General features: G+C 41.8%; 1 protein-coding gene across 1 annotated transcript in view; it reads right to left on the bottom strand.

Moving 5' to 3' along the window:
- The window catches only part of LOC132818227 (leucine-rich repeat-containing protein 74A), an 87,405-nt gene extending 79,180 nt beyond the window's left edge, over positions 1-8,225 (bottom strand). The window contains exons 1-3 of the mRNA XM_060829007.1: positions 8,165-8,225; positions 7,234-7,403; positions 6,223-6,330 (exon numbers count right to left, since the gene is read on the bottom strand). Coding sequence (XP_060684990.1) covers positions 6,223-6,330; positions 7,234-7,403; positions 8,165-8,225 — 339 coding nt within the window. The remainder of the gene's footprint in view (positions 1-6,222; positions 6,331-7,233; positions 7,404-8,164) is intronic.
- Positions 8,226-13,242: the final 5,017 nt, after the last annotated feature.

A 13,242-nucleotide genomic window follows, 5' to 3' on the forward strand; every position in this document is an offset into this window, starting at 1 on the left:
ACTACACCTCCAATTTTGGTGTCATCCGCAAACTTACTAACTGTACCTCTTATGCTCGTATCCAAATCATTTATGTAAATGACAAAAATAGAGGACCCAGCACCGATCCTTGTGGCACTCCACTGGTCACAGGCCTCCAGTCTGAAAAACAACCCTCCACTACCACCCTCTGTTTTCTACCTTTGAGCCAGTTCTGTATGCAAAATGGCTAGTTCTCCCTGTATTCCGTGAGATCTTATCTTGCTAATCGGTCTCCCATGGGGAATCAGGTTGAACGCCTTATTCAAGTCCATATAGATCACATCTACTGCTCTGCCCTCATCAATCCTCTTTGTTACTTCTTCAAAAAACTCAATCAAGTTTGTGAGACATGATTTCCCACGCACAAAACCATGTTGACTATCCCTAATCAGTCCTTGCCTTTCCAAATTCATGTACATCCTGTCCCTCAGGATTCCCTCCAACAAATTGCCCACCATCGACGTCAGGCTCACTGGTCCATAGAACCCTGGCTTGTCCTTACCACCCTTATTAAACAGTGGCACCACGTTTGCCAACCTCCAGTCTTCCGGCACCTCACCTGTGACTATTGATGATACAAATATCTCAGCAAGAGGCCCAGCAATCACTTCTTTAGCTTCCCACAGAGTTCTTGGGTACACCTGATCAGGTCCTTTACCCGTTTCAAGGCATCCAGCACTTCCTCCTCTGTCATCTAGACATTTTGCAAGGGGGCCTAACAGGGAAGGCAGATGAACTCAGGGCATGGTTAGGAACATGGGACTGGGATATCATAGCAATTACAGAAACATGGCTTAGAGATGGGCAGGACAGGCAGCTTAATGTTCCAGGATACAAATGCTATAGGAAGAATAGAAAGGGAGGCAAGAGAGCAGGTGGAGTGGCATTTTTGATAAGGGATAGCATTACATGTGTGCTGAAGGAGGATATTCCCGGAAATACATCCAGGGAAGTTTTTTGGGTTGAACTGAGAAATAAGAAAGGGATGATTACCTTATTGGGATTGTAATATGGACCCCCTAATAGTCAGAGGGAAATTGACAAACAAACTTGTAAGGCGATCTCAGCTATGTGTAAGAATAATAGGGTGGTTATGGTAGGGGATTTTAACTTTCCAAACATAAACTGAGACTGCCATAGTGTTAAAGGTTTAGATGGAGAGGAATTTGTTAAGTGCGTACAAGAAAACTTTCTGATTCAGTATGTGGATGTACCTACTAGAGAAGGTGCAAAACTTGACCTACTCTTGGGAAATAAGGCAGGGTTTGTGACTGAGTTGCCAGTTGGGGACCGTTTTGGGGCCAGTGACCATAATTCTATTCGTTTTAAAATAGTGATGGAAAAGGATAGACCAGATCTAAAAGTTGAAGTTGTAAATTGCCAATTTTGATTGTATTAGGCAAGAACTTTCGAAAGCTGATTGGGGACAGATGCTCACAGGTAAAGGGACAGCTGGAAAATGGGAAGCCTTCAGAAAGGTGATAACGAGAATCCAGAGAAAGTATATTCCTGTCAGGGTGAAAGGAAAAGCTGATAGGTAGAGGGAATGCTGGATGACAAAAGAAATTGAGGGTTTGGTTAAGAAAAAGAAAGAAGCATATGTAAGGTATAGACAGGATAGATCGAGTGAATCCTTAGAAGAGTTTAAAGGCAATAGGAGTATACGTAGGAGGGAAGTCAGGAGGGCAAAAAGAGGACATGAGATAGCTTTGGCAAATAAAATTAAGGAGAATCCAAAGGGTGTTTACAAATACATGAAAGACAAAAGGGTAATTAGGTGAATAGGGCCCCTCAAAGATCAGCAAGGCAGCCTTTGTGTGGAGCCGCAGAAAATGGGGGATATACTAAATGAGTATTTTGCATCAGTATTTACTGTGGAAAAGGATATGGAAGATATAGACTGTAGGTGAGGTCCTCCAGTTGGCAACCTTCCATATTGACCTGAAGTCTAAATTCAATTCTATTTTCTTTATTGTCCATATGAGAATTCATTTTGAGTACATTGCTCATCCATTAAAATACTATATATAAATTAATAAGAAGTAAAAATTTGAAATTTACCCTATCAGGCAAGTTTAACTAATTTTAATAAAATTGTTTTGGTATGGTTGTAATGCATTAAAATAGTTAGCCATTGGATCCCAGAATGAGTACAAACCTTTATTCATTTACTAAATTCTTAAAATTTCTTATTGAGAATGACACAAATGTGTTCAGAACTGATTTGTCCTGCATCTGCATGATTGAATCCCTTTCACTGAATGCATTTAAGGAAATATTGAGACAAGGAGTGATTTTCATTGTTCATGATACTCTAATTTCATTAAATTTCTTCAGTATAGGTCTCAAAAGATCTACTCATCAGATATCCGTCCTGCCTAGTTTAATAATTTCTGTACCATACCTCCATAAGACAGTAGTACTTTCCAGAAGGATGGCTTTTGGTAGAGAAGAGTTTATGATTCTGACAATCTACTCAAAAATATTTTCATTTTCTGTGGTTGTATAATTGTGTAAGAGATGATGGGGACAGGATTGTTAGATCTAGATGTCCCGAGCTTCGGACTGGCATGTAGGCGATGGAGTTTGACTTAATCATTTCATTCTTGGAATAGGAACAGGACAGCATTTTGGCAACTTTCTTCATGACTGAGCAGCCCTCTCCACTCTGCTCACTCAACACAGAAGGGACTAGAAAAGGTGCCCTAAAAAGTAGTTTGTTCCATCACCAACCTGGCTTGAAAACAGCGTGCAGCAAACTCATCTACCTGTGGCCTGAAATCCAAAGGCAATCTCAATCTCAAAACCTGGAATATATCAACCCACATGGACGAGGAGCAAAGCAATCATTCAAAATGAACAGCTGCCTTTGTTGGGAACTCAGGCAATTCAACATTGATATTGTTGCCCTGAGGGAGACTTGAAGAGCAGGTGAAGGCCAGCTGAGGGAAGGAGGTGGTGAGGAAAACCCAAGTATTAGCCCAGGGTACATGGATTTGGATTCACTGTCAAGAATGGACTCATCAACTGACACTCTGAGCTCACAGTTTGCATTGACGATCACCTCTTGACTCTCTGTCTGCAACCTGCCATGAAATAGCAAACAGCAGTTGTGAGTGCCTATGGTCCAAATCTTGGTGCTCAAATGAGTCTTCTACTCCACTCTAAACACCTATGAACATCCCTAAGAAGGATATCAATATCATCCTTGGGGACTTCACACCAGGGTTGGAAAGGGCACCCAAGTCTGGAAAGAAACGATCAGAAAGAAAGAAGTTAGGAATTGCAACTCCAACAAGATTCTCCTGCTCACCAAATATATAGAATACTGCTCATCATCAACACACTGTTCCATCAAAAAAATCAAAGCAATGATCAGTGCAGACAAGTGCTAGACATACCACTAGATCATCTGCTCTTCAATGTTCATCAAATATCACCAAAAGCAGCTGAAGTTGAAGAAACAGTTCAGTAGAACACCAAAATCTCCAAATGGCTCACTTTAGTAGAGTAGAGGAAATTTGTGAAAGAGCTGAAGACAACTATTGTCTTATGCTGTGAAAAATCCATCATGTACAAGTTCAGAAAACACTAATGGGAATGACTGCATCATCAAAGATCTCATAAGCAAGAAAAGGAAATTTCTCTATATCCATTGAAACATCATCAGTGAGGCAAAGAGGAGAACTCATCAAACAGCAACAGCAGAGTTAGAAAAGCAAGAGAAATCAAGAACCAACGGTGAACTGAGAAAGCTAAGGAGCTGCAACTTCTTGCTGACAAGCAGGACACCCAAGGTTTCTTCATTACCCCAAGGAAATGTACGGACCCAACACCTCAAATTGGTGCAGAGTAAAGATAGCGCCCTTATGAGAAACAGAGAAAGCATCAGTTTCAGATGAAGACAATATTTCAAAGAACTCCTAAACTGCAAGACAATCATCAACAAAGACATGTTTGAAGAAATTCCCCCAACTCCCCATTACAAGATTATCTTGCACTCCCACCTAATGTGGCAGAATTTGAAACCACCATTAGACACATGAAGAATGAAAAAGCTGCAGCAGGAGATGGGATTCCAGCAGAGCTTTTCAAATTTGGAGGAGCAGAGCTTACCTGTCATCTCCATCAACTGTTCCTGAAAATCTGGGACAAAGAAGAAATCCCTGCTGATCTCAAGAATGCTATTATCACCACTATTTTCAAGAAAGGAGACAAAGTGGATGGTGGGAACTACAAAAGAATCTCCCTACTCCCTCTTCACTGGTCTTCATTGCCAGGAATCCTCGCTTGATGCCTTCTCCATGTCTCTGAGGAAATCCTTCCTGAAAGCCAGTGTGGCTTCTGACCAAACTGTGGAACTACTGATATGATTGTCACTGCTCGAAAACTCGAAGAGAAATGTCAGAAGCAACACTCACCACTCTATTTGACCTTCATCGATCTGACTGAGGCTGTCTAGTGAAATTCCGTCTCCGTCTGTGACAAGATGTCGGCAACAGTTCTCACTGGTAGTAATATGATAGAATCCTTTGAGGTCAAGACAGTGCTCAAGCAAAGATGTAACATCATTTTCACCATTTTCTCCATCTACCGCACCACCATTTTTCATCTTGTCAAAAACACGTTTTTCAGTGGTGAGGTCAGAAAACTTTTCCACCTCAACCAGTTGAAATCCAAAAACAAAGCAACACTGACCTGGCACGTGGAACTTCAGTATGCAGATGACAATATCATCTCTGATCTCTCAGAGGAGAATCTTCAAGCCTCACTTAATGTCTTCGTGGAAGCATACTGAAGAATTGGTCTCAACCTCGACCTCAAGAAAGCTCCAATCCTTTACTAATCAGCCCCAGGTAAAGTTTTGGTCCATCCCTCCATTAGGTTCGATGGAAAAATCCTCCCAATAATGGAAGATTTCCCCTACCCATGAAGCTACCCAGGCTATCTAATATGGTGATTCAACATTGCATCCAATCTGTGAGAGCTGCCTTCAGAAGCCTAAAAAAAATCAGAGTCTCTAATGATCGTGATGCCTATGCTGATACCAGGGTCCTTGTGTGTAAGGACATCTCCTTCTTACTCTTCTATATGGCTTTGAAGCTTAGATGACAGGTAGTTCTCTAACATGATGGTTGTATTCTTGTGCAACCCCGCATTCTAGAAAAATCATGCTTTAGATACAGCGTTTAAAGTATTGGCGATGTAATTGCACTACAGCCCACACACATTTTAAAATATCGTGCTTTAGAAACAGTATCCCCAATTTGTCAATCGCTTTATAGAGAATTCGCGTTAACAAAATTGAACAACCTGAACATATAGAAGCCACCTCAAGTGAACCACCTTGAGAAGTACTATCAATGCTGTTTGTGGCAGATTCTCCGTATCAGCTGTGAGGACAGGTGTACCAACATCAGCATCTTTGAAGCAGCTAATGGCATTAGCATCAAGGTGTAATCATCTGAAATCAACTTCATTGGGCCAGCCATGTGCTTAGGCTGCATGAGTTTACATTGCCAAAGCAAAGCTCAAGAAAGGCACTCAAATGAAAAGAGGACAAAGAAAGCATTTCAAAGACTCCCTGAAGGCTTTCCTCAAGAAATGTAACATAGATGTCCACGCATGGGAGACCTTCATTCAGAAGAAACTGATTTGGAAGACACTTTAGTATGAAGGGAAACAATTCTTCCACAATACCGTCATTAAGAAGATATACGAAAAAAGAACCAGATAAAGGAATGCCAACGATATCAAGGCCAATAATTAATTCCACCCCAGGAAATACTTGCCATATGTACGGTTGGAGTTGTGACTCTAGGATCAAGCTCATCAGCCACACAAGGATACACAGGATCCATGACCAATGACGTGGGATTTCCTAGGTGGACAATCAGACTCATTAATAAATGATTGATGACCAAATTACCTACAAGTACCATCTCATTGGCATACTTCAGGATCATTACGCCATCATGCTTTGATCAGCAATTATTAGTATAGATGATGAAAAGCAAAGGTGAAAGCACACAGTCCAATGTTGATGAAAATGATCCTTAGTAAGCCCCAGAGACTAACACCCACTGAGTTACCTTTCACAACCTTGGGAGCAACATTCAATTCACAGCCTAAAATTCTCCTTACTTCGATGATGGAATATGTCAGCCACAGCAATTCCTAAAAATACAAGATGATCCTTACCAGCGTCTGGATGAAACAATTTTCGACTAACATTTCCATCAGATATTGCACTCCCTCTGCGTTGATCCCATCATGCTCTAAGTCCAATGTAGTCACTGCTGTATTTGTCTGCAGAACAGCAAGAATGATGTAAGTTCTCTCTGCCTCTCATTCTCATTCTTACTCTTTTTCTGCCTTATAATCTTCACAGTGTTTGTTTTCACCCTCTGGTTTTCCCAAGCTTGATTGCTTCTTTTGGTATTTCCTGACAGACCCATGAGGAGATCAAAGATTGAGTTCTTAACCTGTTCCCATTCCATATTATTGCACTGTACAACCTGCAAACAATGACTGCTACAGGGGCCCAAACTGAAGCCAAATTTCCACTCCTGCCCATGTCCATGGCAGTGAATCTGAAATGAAGATCTGCTGTTCAGAACAGCAGCTCCCCCCACCCCCAAACCCTATCCTGTTAAGGTTTGTTCACTGATTCCTACACCTGAAAATGAATATTCACCCAACTAAGGTAAGGTCAACGTCTTCTTCCATCTTATAAGTTGTCACACTGTACTGTACTAGGTTTCTCAATTCATTTAGGTACTCTGCATGCAGGTGAAACTGGCACATTAAAGATGGAAATCAGCAGCTTACTTTACAACCCAGTTAACGAAAGTGCACATGTTCTAAAACAGACTGGCCATTATCATTATCACCCATGTTCCCCTTATCTTCAAGACCATATTCACACTATCTCTTAACAATCTGAGGCAATTTCAGTTTATCTTGTTCTCTCACTCTGTTAGTAGTGGTTCTCTGTGCTCAGAAATTAGTTTCAGATTCAGAATGTTCTCGACATTGTATTCTATTGGATTTTTGTAATTTTATTTCTTTTATATGAATGCCTTCCAAAGGCATCAGATATTAATGCTAAGGGAATCCAGTTTAGACTTCCAGTATGGGTTAAACTTGAACCTGAATAGTTAGAAGCTGATTTTAGATAGATTTTGTCTCTCCTGGACACCAAATACTTACCACAAGTGCAATTGACAAGGCCTTCACTGCTTTGGGTGACATGCAGCGGTAGTTCAGGTTAAGGTGAGCATCGTGATGGTGCCGAATGTAGTAAGATATTGGACTGACTCCAACCTCCTCACATGCCCTACGATAGACCTGCTCTTCAGTTACAGTTTCTCCAGGTTTTCCTTATAAAGGTCGTGGGGATGCATGAGGTAAAAGAATACTTAAACAATTGAAGATTAATGTAATTCTATAGAATACACAATGCAGAATCAAGGCATACTTAGTAACTTTGTCACATGTCATGGAGTTAGCATGGCAGTGATAGTGCATGAAACCTTTGTGGCCCTTAACTGATCACATCTGAGCCCCAGTTGGCTTAGGGATGGGAAAACTAAACTCAACTTCCCTACCCAACTCTATAAGGAGATGTTGGGAAAGTGATAGACTGTGGAGAAAGACATGGATGAGATAGAATGTGGGGAACTCCTCATCTGAGTATATGACTTCTATCCATGCCCCAAGCCACTTCTTAAGGGGGCATTAAATTCCACTCTTCATCTGTAGAAATGTGTCTGTATTTCAAAAGTGACTTCAAAATGCTTTTGACTATTCCAAGGTCATCAAAATCACCAATGAATATAAATGATCTTTCCTTCACTGGAGGGACAGCTGTCAGTATTATGTTAATTTTAGTGAAATCCCATGTGGACAGCACAAAACTACAAGTCTGCCAATGACTGCAGATAGGGGCAGGCAATATATGCTAACCACCAAATGACACCCACATCCCACAGAATTAATGAATTTTAAAAAACTGGAACTGGGCTGCAAATTTTCCCCACTCTAGCTATTATTACATATTTTACTCCTTCAGGGGCCCAGGATTAGCTTTGAACTGTATTTTGCATGAACAGCAGTTTGATCATGATTTCTATTTTCTCACCATCAAGCTCCACATCAGTGTCATAATCATCTTCACTGGTCTTCTCCAATAGCTGATACATTGGTTCATTGCAGAGTGAACTGTAGCTGTCCCCAGTGCTCACAATAGAATGCGCTGAACTGGTATAACTTGCCCGACTGTGAGTATTATTGAGAAGCTGAAGAATGAACATATGTCAGGTTGGTCAAGCATTGAATATTCCATCCAGCTAAAGTGGATACAGCACTGGCTCTTCTCCATTACCTGCAACACTGCTTTTTCATACACAAAACTACATTCTCTATAAACATATGCGAACATGTAACATTTTGACACTTTAATATGTAAGGGATTATGCTATTTTATCAATACAAAGTGAGATCAAATTCACAAAAGAGTTCATGTTCAGAGAACGCCAGGTTATAGTCCAACAGGTTTAATTGGAAACTTTTGAAGCGCTGCTCCTTCATCAGGTGGTTGTGCAGGACACAGTTGTAAGACACAGAATTTATAGCAAAAGTTTAGTGTGATGTAACAGAAATTATACATTGAAAAATATTTTGATTGTTTGTTAAGTCTCTCAAGTGTTAGAATGACCATCATAGTTTCACTACTTTCATATGTAAATCACAAAACATTTTTTTAAAGTTACATTCTTGTGTGGACATGGACACCACCATTACACGTGGGGACACTTCCCACCATGTACGTGGCAGGTACCCATGCGACTCAGCCAACCTTGTCTCTCTCAAACTCTGCAGGCAAGGATGCCCTGAGGCATGGTACATTGCTGAAACCAAACAAAGGCTACAACAACGGATGAATGGGCACTGCACAACAATCAACAGACAGGAGTGTTCCCTCCTAGTTGGGGAACACTTCAGCGGTCCAGGACACTCGACGTTAGATCTTTGAGTGACCATCCTCCAAGGCGAACTTCTGGACAGGCAGCAACAAAAAGTGGCCGAGCAGAGGCTGATAGCTAAGTTCCGTACCCATAGGGAGGGCCTCAACCAGGACCTAGGGTTCATGTCACATTACAGGTGACCACCATTGCACTACACACACATACAGATACTCCTACACACACACATAAACACACAAGCGTTCCTATACACACAGACACACGTATACACAGACACGCACACACTCCCACACTCACACATGCATCCTCTCACAGACTTAGACCACTTTACACTCACACACACGTGTATACACTCTCTCACAGACACTCACAAACCCCCACCCCAGACACACATACACACATTTCCACATTCACATATGCATCCTCTCACAGACTTAGACCACTTTACACTCACACACACATGTATACACTCTCTCTCTCAGACACTCACAACCCACCACCCCAGATAGACATACAAACCCACATGCACATATACACATAAATGTTTGTGGGGTGAATTTGTACTTGCAGAGTTACATTGTACTTTGCTCAAAAACTGCATGAATCCATGTAAGACTCTGTTAACTCACTTTTTAGATTAGAATCAGTATAAACTTTATGGCACAGACAGGGAACACAGGGTGCTAACACCTTCAACATCTCAACATCTCAACATCTTATCTGGCTGACACCAATTGTTGCAGTTAACCGGAGAACGCAACTTTGAAAAAAAGTTTTGTGATTTACAGATGAAAGAATGGAAACTATCATGGTCATTCTACAGATGAGAGACTCAACAACAATCAAGATATTTTTCAATGTATAATTTCTGTTACATCACACTGTAAACTTTTGCTATAAATTCTGTGTCTTACAATTGTGTACTATACAACCACCTGATGAAGGCACGGCACTCCGAAAGCTAGTGCTTCCAGTTAAACCTGTTGGACTATAATCTGGTGTTGTGTGATTTTTAACTTTGTACATCCCAGTCCAACACCTGTATCTCCAAATCATGTTCGGAGAAGTCACTAAGTGTTGATTTGTAACGTTAGGACTTTAAATCCCTCATTTTAGACTTTTTTTTGCCACTGTGGTAAAATGGGCTTTGTAGTGATTGTAACAAGGTCAGCCAGGTGGACCTCATAACTTTTGAGTTGCCTAATTGGGGTTGTTAACCTGGTGCTCTCAGGCAGCCCTAGCTGACAGATATAAACAGGAGTGTCAAAGGGTCTGTTCACTCTGAGAGTGGCTCTGAGGATGCCGGATGGGCGTCAACTATAGACAATAGAGAGTAAGTGCAGGAGTAGGCCATTCTGCCCTTCGAGCCTGCACCACCATTCAATATGATCATGGCTGATTCTCCTTAATCAGTGTCCTGTTCCTGCCTTATCTCCATAACCCTTATTTCACTATCCTTGAGAGCTCTATCCAACTCTTTCTTAAGTGAATCCAGAAACTGGGCTTCCACTGCCCTCTGGGGCAAAGCATTCCACACAGCCACCACTCTCTGGGTGAGGAAGTTTCTCCTCATCTCTCTCCTAAATGGTCTACCCCGTATTTTTAAGCTGTGTCCTCTGGTTCGGCACTCACCCATCAGCGGAAACATGTTTCCTGCCTCCAGAGTGTCCAATCCCTTAATAATCTTATATGTCTCAATCAGATCCCCTCTCAGTCTTCTAAACTCAAGGGTATCCAAGCCCAGTCGCTCCAGTCTTTCAGCATAAGGTAATCCCTCCATTCCAGGAAGTGACCTCTTGAACCTACGCTGCATTCCCTCAGTAGCCAGAATGCCTTTCCTCAAATGTGGAGACCAGAACTGTACATAGTACTCCAGGTGTTGTCTCACCAGGGCCCTGTACAGCTGCAGAAGAACCTCTTTGCTTCTATACTCAATCCCTCTTGTTATGAAGGCCAGCATGCTATTAGCCTTCTTCACTACCTGTTGTACTTGCATGCTTACCTTCATTGACTGGTGTACAAGAACACCCAGATCTCTTTGTACAGCCCCTTTACCTAAAGTGATTCCATTTAGGTAGTAATCTGCCTTCCTGTTCTTGCCACCAAAGTGGATAACCATACATTTATCCACATTAAACTGCATCTGCCATGCACCTGACCACTCACCTAACCTGTCCAGGTCACCCTGTAATCCCCTAATATCCTCCTCACATTTCACCCTGCCACCCAGTTTAGTATCATCAGCAAATTTGCTTATGTTATTACTAATACCATCTTCTATATCATTAACATATATTGTGAAAAGCTGCAGTCCCAGCACTGATACCTGCGGTATCCCATTGGTCACTGCCTGCCATTCCGAAATGGAGCCGTTTATCACTACTCTTTGTTTCCTATCAGCCAACCAACTTTCAATCCAAGTTAGTACCTTGCCCCCAATACCATGCACCCTAATTTTGCTCACTAAGCTCCCATATGGGACTTTATCAAAAGCTTTCTGAAAGTCCAGGTACACTACATCTACTGGATCTCCCTCGTCCATTTTCAGAGTTACATCCTCAAAAAATTCCAGAAGATTAGTCAAGAATGATTTACCCTTCATGAATCCATGCTGACTCTGACCTATCCTGTTACTACTATCCAGATGAGTCATAATTTCATCCTTTATAATAAACTCCAGCATCTTTCCCACCACTGAGGTCAGACTAGCTGGTCTATAATTTCCTGCTTTCTCTCTCCCACCTTTCTTAAAAAGTGGTACAACATTAGCCACCCTCCAATCCACAGGAACTGATCCCGAATCTATCAAATTCTGGAAAATGATCACCAACGCATCCACGATTTCTCAAGCCACCTCCTTCAGTTCCCTGGGATGTAGACCATCAGGCCCCAGGGACTTATCAACCTTCAGACCTAACAGTCTCTCCAACAACAATTCCTGGCAAATATAAATTCCCTTAAGTTCAGGTCCTTCAGCCACTGTTACCTTAGGGAGATTGCTTGTGTCTTCCCCAGTGAACACAGATCTGAAGTACCAATTCAATTCTTCTGCCATTTCTTTGTTCCCTGTAATATATTCCTCTGTTTCTGTCTTCAAGGGCCCAATTTTAGTCTTAACCATTTTTTTGCCTTTCACATACCTAAAAAAGCTTTTACTATCCTCCTTTATATTTTTGGTCAGTTTGCCTTTGTACCTCATTTTTTCTCTGCGTATTTCCTTCTTAGTAATCTTCTGCTGTTCTTTAAAAGCTTCCCAGTCCTCCATTTTCCCACTTATCTTTGCTATGTTATACTTTTTCTCTTTTAACTTGATATGTTCCTTAACTTTCCTTGTCAGCCATGGCCACCCATGCCTCCTCCTAGGATCTTTCTTCCTTTTTGGAATGAACTGATCCTGCATCTTCTGCATTATACCCAGAAATATCCACCATTGTTCCTCCACTGTCATCCCTGCTAAGGTATTGCACCATTGAACTTTGGCCAGCTCCTCCCTCATAGCTCCATAGTTCCCTTTATTCAACAGAAATATTGTCACTCCCGATTGTACCCTCTCCCTTTCAAATTGCAGATTGAAGCTTATTGTATTATGGTCACTACTTCCCAATGGCTCCTTCACTTCCAGGTCCCTGATCAATTAGAATATAGAACATAGAACAATACAGCACAGAACAGGCCCTTCGGCCCACGATGTTGTGCCGAACATTTGTCCTAGCTTAAGCACTTATCCATGTACCTATCCAATTGCCGCTTAAAGGTCACCAATGATTCTGACTCTGCCACTCCCACAGGCAGCGCATTTCATGCCCCCACCACTCTCTGGGTAAAGAACCTACCCCTGACATCCCCCCTATACCTTGTACCCTTCACCTTAAATTTATGTCCCCTTGTAACACTCTGTTGTACCCAGGGAAAAAGTCTCTGACTGTCTACTCTATCTATTCCCCTGATCATCTTATAAACCTCTATCAAGTCACCCCTCATCCTTCGCCATTCCAATGAGAAAAGGCCTAGCACTCTCAATCTATCCTCGTACAACCTATTCTCCATTCCAGGCAAAATCCTGGTAAATCTCCTCTGCACCCTCTCCAAAGCTTCCACATCTTTCCTAAAGCGAGGTGACCAGAACTGCACACAATACTCCAAATGTGGCCTTACCGAGGTCCTGTACAGCTGCAACATCATCTCACGACCCTTGAATTCAATCCCTCTGCTAATGAACGCGAATACACCATAG

This window comes from Hemiscyllium ocellatum, chromosome 8, assembly GCF_020745735.1.
Source record: "Hemiscyllium ocellatum isolate sHemOce1 chromosome 8, sHemOce1.pat.X.cur, whole genome shotgun sequence".
Lineage (NCBI taxonomy): Eukaryota > Metazoa > Chordata > Chondrichthyes > Orectolobiformes > Hemiscylliidae > Hemiscyllium > Hemiscyllium ocellatum.